This window comes from Barbus barbus (genome assembly GCF_936440315.1).
Source record: "Barbus barbus genome assembly, chromosome: 48".
In the NCBI taxonomy this organism is placed as follows: Eukaryota; Metazoa; Chordata; class Actinopteri; order Cypriniformes; family Cyprinidae; genus Barbus; species Barbus barbus.
Window position 1 is genome coordinate 4679886 of NC_136726.1, and position 7135 is coordinate 4687020.

Genomic DNA, 7135 nt, shown 5'->3' on the forward strand with positions numbered 1-7135 from the left:
TTGATGTTTTTGGTAGAGTCAGCGAAAGTTTCCTCTATGGACTTTTTGTTGATTGCACCTAAAATCACACTTAACATTAAACTATGTTGGTGATTGAATTTTATGATAAATATTATATTTAATACGAACACTTACTGCTTGCCAAGCTGTTGTCAGGATTTGATGAGATGCTCCATTTCTGTCTGTCAGCGGTGGTCGGAGTCTTTAAACGGTAATCTTTGTTGGCGCGGAAGGATTTTAAACATACAAGTAGTACCGGCTATGCGTTATTACTAATTAATTATTAATTTAATTATTAGCAGTATCTGCGCATCACAGTATTACAGCATTTACAAAAGGCTATTCATTTTATTTCTTTGATAATGAACTAATATTTTATTCAATAGTACAATAAAAGATTTTCAAGAATACAATCATATATTTCAGAAATATATTAAAAAAATCATCTCAAGTAAGTGTATTTTTCCTTACCTCTCAGGCAGAGTCAGAAACAATATCTGATAGGCCAGTGCATACTACCCCTTCTAACCTAAAAAGTTGCCCCATGTATCATCATCTTTACTGTATTTTTGCTGAGCAGTCTTTTGGGTGGCTCACCAATGTACTAGATTTCTCTAATACAAAAAAATTAAGTAGGCTTGACCAAACTTTTTGTGGGGAGAATAATTTATTGAAGATGGTAGTGTAGCGGTTCTTCAATAGCAATGTTTGTATGTCTTCCTTCAAACAATCTTAACCCTTGTATGAATCCTAGCTTCTAGTTCTGTCTGTGGGATATAATTGTATACCTCAAGACAAAAGGGCTAGAAACAATACTGCTAGGACCTTCCCGCTGGAGATCCTGAGGAATGCTGTTCCTTTGTAATTCTAATGAAATGGACCATTTATAGACACAGTTACATTATTTCTTTCACAGAATGACCAATTGAACCAATCAGGTTTCAGCAGCGACCGTTCAACTGAAACTGCTTTGCTGTCGGTCACTGTAGCCCTGCAGATGGCGAAAGCTGATTCCATATCATCAGTTCTTATTCTGCTGGATCTATCTGCCACGTTTGACACTGTGAATCATCAGGTTATCCTGTCTGCCATCACTTGATCTGCACTCCACTAGTTTGAATCTTATCTCACAGTTAGGTATTTCATGGTTTCCTGGGGAGAAGAGGTATCCAAAGAACATCAACTAGTCATAGGGTTCCTCAGGGATCAGTTCTTGGAAACCTCCTCTTCACCATATAGTGTATATCATCTATACATCACTGGGACCCATTATACAAGCACATGGTTTCTCCTACAATTGCTATGCTGATGAAACACAGCTCTATCATTCATTTCAGCCAGACAATCCAATAGTAGCTGCATGGATCTCAGGCTGTCTGGTAAACATCTCGGCATGGATGAATCAGCTCAACCTGGCAAAGACTGAGCTTCTCGTTTTCCCTGCCTCTCCGACTCTACTGCACGATTTCATCATCCTGCTAGGTTCATCGAAAATTATTCTTTGGTGACCAGCTGACCTTCAAGGACCATATTGTAAAGACAGCTCAATCATGCAGATTTACATTGGACATCAGGAGGATCAGCCCCTTCCAAACAGAGCATGCGGCACAGTGTATAGATCCTTGCAACACGGGGCCGTGCATTATCATGCTGCAACATGAGGTGATGGTTGTGGATGAATGGCACAACAATGGGCCTCAGGATCTCGTCATGGTATCTCTATGCATTCAAAATGCCATCAATAAAATGCACCTGTGTTCGTTGTCCATAACATATGCCTGCCCATACCATAACCCCACTGCCACCATGGGTCACTTGATCCACAACGTTGACATCAGCAAACCGCTCACCCACACGACGCCATACACGCTGTCTGCCATCTGCCCTGTACAGTGAAAACCGGGATTCATCCATGAAGAGAACACCTCTCCAAAGTGTCAGACGCCATTGAATGTGAGCATTTGCCCACTCAAGTCAGTTACGATGACGAACTGCAGTCAGGTCGAGACCCCGATGAGGACGACGAGCATGCAGATGAGGTTCCCTGAGACGGTTTCTGACAGTTTGTTATGCAAACCGATTGTTGCAGCAGCTGTCCGGGTAGCTGGTCTCAGACGATCTTGGAGGTGAAGATGCTGGATGTGGAGGTCCTGGGCTGGTGTGGTTACATGTGGTCTGCGGTTGTGAGGCCAGTTGGATGTACTGCCAAATTCTCTATGGTAGAGAAATGATCATTCAATTCACGGGCAACAGCTCTGGTGGACATTCCTGCAGTCAGCATGCCGATTGCACGCTCCCTCAAAATTTGCGACATCTGTGGCACAAAATGAGCTCATTTCAAATTTGATGCCTGCTACAGGTCTCACAATAGTTGGGACAGGGGCATGTTTACCATAGTGTAGTATCTCCTCTTCTTTTCAAAACAGTTTGAAGACATCTGGGCATCGAGGTTATGAGTTTCTGGAGTTTTGGTGTTGGAATTTGGTCCCATTCTTGCCTGATATAGGTGTCCAGTTGATGAAGAGTTTGTGGTCATCTTTGATGTATTTTTCATTTAATGATGCGCCAAATGTTCTCCATAGGTGAAAGATCTGGACTGCAGGCCAATTCAGCACCCAGACTCTTCTACTACGAAGCCATGCTGTTGTAATAGCTGCAGTATGTGGTTTTGCATTGTCCTGCTGAAATACACGTCGTCTGGAGGGGAGCATATGTTGTGGATTGTGTTTACTGACAGTGGTTTCTGGAAGTATTCCTGGGCCCATTTAGTAATGTCAATGACAGAATCATGCCGATGAGTGATGCATTGTCCCAAAGACCACGGACATCTAACAAAGGTCTTCGGCCTTGTCCCTAACGCACAGAGATTTCTCCAGTTTCTCTTAATCTTTTGATGATGTTATGCACTGTAGATGATGAGATTTGCAAAGCTTTTCCAATTTGACATTGAGGAACATTGTTTTTAAAGTATTCCACAATCTTTTTACGCACTGAGAGACTCTGCCTCTCTAAGACATCCCTTTTATAGCTAATCATGTTACAGACCTGATGTCAATTAACTTAATTAGTTGCTAGATGTTCTCCCAGCTGAATCTTTTCAAAATGTCTTGCTTTTTCAGCCCTTTGTTGCCCCCGTGCCAACTTTTTTGAGACCTGTAGCAGGCATCAAATTTGAAATGAGCTCATTTAGTGGATAAAAGTGTAAAATTTCTCAGTTTAAACATATGTTATGTTCTCTATGTTCTATTGTGAATAAAATACTGGCTCGTGTGATTTGAAAGTCTTTTCATTTTATTCAAATTTAAAAAAACATCCCAATTTCTGGAATTCAGGTTGTAGGCTAGGAAACCTCTTCAGCTCCCTTAAATAATTTAGGAGCTGAGATCTAGTCTTAACACCTAGGAACCTTTATGAATCATTCTTATTCTTAAGTCTAGGAATAAGAGTAAAATTAAATCATTCTTAGAATTTTGACACATTTAGGACTACAATTTTACTTTGAGCGGCTTTATATATACGGCCCCTGACCTAGTCTTTAAAAATGTATTTTAGACTACGAGTAAATCCAAACCTTGACAAACATGCAGTTATATGAAGGTAATTTCATTGCTAATTTTTTTAAATGTTTTTTTTTTTTTTTTTGTCAATCATTCTAAAGAAAACAGAAACATGACAACATTCAGAAAATTGTGCTGGGGTGTTTAAGTTAAGGTGTTTAAAGCTGCAGCTTGAGCAGATTTCGTGGACTCATCAGACTTACACATGAAACATATTTTTTAAGAATGTCTTGACAAATGCAAACACTGTTTGGTGATTCCAGTGTTTCTGTTTCATTGGCTGCTCACTAGCTCCCTCTGTAGGTGCTGTATGAGTATCTGCTGACCAGCAGTGGCACATGAAAGCTCTGATCAGCATCGCTAATAGTGAAGACAATCTAAATGAAGAAGAAATAGTCTCAAAGTTAGACATGACAGAGAATGTCACTGAACTCTATGTAAATACAATCTTTCTTACACCACAATTATTCTTTCCTACAAACCTCAACATATGGGTAAAAGCTGGACTGTTCCAAACTCTCCCAGTACTGGCCCGTCTCAAAGCGGATCTTGTACATTCCTGGAGCGAAGCCATCGCTGGTTATTATTCCTGGACAGCGTCCATCCTCATTTGTGGTCCTCAAATAATCAATGAATGACATTGTATTTAACATAACACATTTCCAGAGGTTCGATTATAAACCACTCAAAATTTGACCCAGACTTTGGACAGTAGGTAACAGTTTTCAGAAAAATGGGAATTACAATGCTAACAATAATTGACTTTATTTTTAATCATTGTTAAATGTATGACTATTCAGTGAATGTTTTAAATAATATCATCAAAAAGAATAAAAAAATTGCATTCAGGTTTTCTTAAAAAAAAAAAAAAAAATACAATAAAATTAAATTAAAATCTCTCATTGGATGATAGTCCCACCCCAAACTCGCATCACTGGTTGAGCCAGTGTTACTGAGTCAGACTGGTCGAGATGTTCAGCATTAAAAAATGACAAACTTCACCTTTAAATACCATCTACTCACCCAGTAGTTATGAGGTTCCAGATGGCCATGCTGGGGTCCAGGCGGTGTAGACTGAGGGCCATTCTTGCCGCTGGGACTCCGTCTCCAGTGTTCAGCACGTGTGTAGTTATGGGAGTGCTGCTTTTCACTGAAGAACCCATAGCTGTAAATTGTAAAGCTGTAAAGAGGTATCCAAAAAAGTTGCCCATCTGATTCTTTTAAGTCAGAAAGGATTAATTTACTAAAGGATTATTCAAAACCCCTCAAAAAGAATACTACTCAATAATAAAATACAGGCTCCTGACAACATTAATATATAAGTGGGGATTTTAAACTTGTACAGTTTGCATGAAATTTACCAGCTTCTAACTAAACATATTAAAAAGATAAGACGATGTTAAGATCTTACCTGTTATGAATTCCGTGTCATCTGGCTGTGTGCTGCTGCTTATATGAGCACGATCCAGACTCACTGTTTGATTAGTTTCAATGAGTTAATCAACAAAACAAACCGGCGTAAGCACACATGGTTAATATTTAAGCCAACAGCTCTTAAAACAGTTTTAGTATCACAAATCTTTAGAATATTAAGTACCACACAACAAAGGCTACATCTGAATCTACAATCATACCGTGAAGTCTTTCACATGCAAGCAAGCAGGACAAACCCAGCTGAAATGCTGTTTGTGGGCAGATGGACTTTGACCTCTAGTAACTTGTTTGATTTGGTTCTTTACATGAGTGAAAAAACACATAAGGATAATAATAAACTAAGGTAACTTTTAGTCAGAATGACACAACAGGACAAGTTTGAATCATCTAGATCAATGGTTGTCAGACCCAGAGAACCCCATTATTATTTAAAAAAGGAAAAGAAAAAGAAAAGCAATGTTTTCTTTAAGAACATTAACTAACATCATTATTACATTATGTATTGCTTAACAGATCATTAGACAACAAGTAGTTAATAGTTAAAATGTCATGAAAATAGAAGTTCAATCATCTCTCCTAAAGTGCTGATTCCAATCCCTGATGAATGTTTAGATAATGACTTTTAACACTTTTATTACATTTCTGTCCTTAAAATTATATTTGGAAAAAAAAACAAAATTTGAGTCTCTATATCAACATACTGTACATGAATGTATTTTTATTTTTGTTGGTGAATACATTTACAATGCAATCGACAAAGTGATACAAACAAAACAGCATTCCACAATATTTTACATAATCACAGTAATATATTACAATAAAGCATTCAGCAGGAAATCACTATTGTATGACTTATTTAAAAATAAATTAATAAAATAAGTGTATAACCTTGACTACATTTTCACATGAAAACAAAAAAAGACATAATGATCATACAGTAAATCTAGTCATAAAACTAAATTGGCCAGAGCGATTAATGGGGAAATATTTACACATCACTTGCACCGACCAAACACCATGTCTAGTTAACAACAGAGGTAGATGGTAGTCATTGTGCTAATTCCAAAATTATGAATTATGTAACAATTATTATACATTTTGTGAATTTGAATGACATTTGGGTTAAAATAAGTGTTTATGTACATCTTAAATCTCATGTTTGGCTATTTTTCAATATACCAGGGTCTATCAGTTGATATAGGCCTATGTAGATATCATTATTAGCATCAGCCATTTAATAACCCATATCAGCTGAGCTGGAACCATAAAATGATTTATGTTGGATATTTGCAATAATGTGTGTGTACGCTATAATTTTATGCTTATCTTGAGTCGTATCAGTATTTTAGTGACTGAAATCACAGAAAAAACAGCTTGTGTTCATATAATTCATAAAATCATCAGCAGCTTTTGACGACACATAATTCAGTTTGCTCTGGTCTGTTTAGACAGCTGCTCCACAACTGAATTCAAACTCATTAGAGATCCTGTGACTTTTACCAAAGCTTGGTATCTGAATTTGGAATCTGTGAGAAAGAGCAACAGAACATTTAGAGGGGAACAACAGTTTGGCAGTTTATTAAAGAAAAAAAACAAAAAACAAGTTACAGGTTCCATCTTACCTGAAACCTGTCTTTACATATAGAGCAAATCTGATTCATAGTAATTAACCTAGAAAACACATGCATGGATAGACTGTAAAACTGCAAATATTTTTATAGCATTATACCGTTTTTTTTTTAAATATCCTGTAATATTGTAAAAATATGTTTTATTCAGTCAGTCAATCAATCAAAGTTATTTCTTTAACTATGAAAATTTGACAGTACATTTGTAAAAATGCAGACTTAATCTATGGGTATAAATGATTTTATCTGGTCTCATGATTACATTAATGAAAGTGAAAGTGACGTGACATACGGCCAAGTGTGGTGACCCATACTCGGAGTGCTCTGCATTTATCCCATCCACAGTGCACACAAACAGCAGTGAACCAACCTTTGGATTACGAGTCCGCATCTCTAACCATTAGGTCACGACTTCCCCATCATTAATCACATCATTTTTAAGTGTTTGAGTAAGACTTGAGCATTCGCTATTGTGCGTGTGTGTGTGTGTGTAGTGTGTGTGTGTGTGTGTGTGTG

General features: G+C 37.4%; 1 protein-coding gene across 2 annotated transcripts; it reads right to left on the reverse strand.

Moving 5' to 3' along the window:
* Positions 1-3270: 3270 nt before the first annotated feature.
* On the reverse strand, positions 3271-5245 carry LOC306866502 (5-hydroxyisourate hydrolase-like). Of its 2 annotated transcripts, none has more exons than XM_079411743.1 (5): positions 5192-5245; positions 4969-5031; positions 4581-4737; positions 4040-4175; positions 3271-3934 (listed from the first exon to the last, which is right to left on the reverse strand). In XM_079411743.1, exons 3-5 carry the CDS (start codon positions 4718-4720, stop codon positions 3845-3847), a joined length of 366 nt encoding a protein of 121 aa, XP_079267869.1. In that variant the 5' UTR covers positions 4721-4737; positions 4969-5031; positions 5192-5245; the 3' UTR covers positions 3271-3844. The 2 variants fall into 2 exon arrangements, with proteins under 2 accessions (XP_079267869.1, XP_079267870.1); XM_079411744.1 differs by having other exon boundaries at positions 4581-4722; positions 5192-5243.
* Positions 5246-7135: the final 1890 nt, after the last annotated feature.

Bases quoted from the DNA above. Each gene is read 5' to 3' on its own strand.
- LOC306866502 (XM_079411743.1), bottom strand. From the start codon at position 4,720: ATGGGTTCTTCAGTGAAAAGCAGCACTCCCATAACTACACACGTGCTG. The intron at 4,176-4,580 runs GTGAGTAGATGG...TGATTATTTGAG, and splicing joins TGGAACCTCATAACTACTGG to GACCACAAATGAGGATGGAC. The intron at 3,935-4,039 runs GTTTGTAGGAAA...TTCTTCATTTAG, and splicing joins GCTTTTACCCATATGTTGAG to ATTGTCTTCACTATTAGCGA.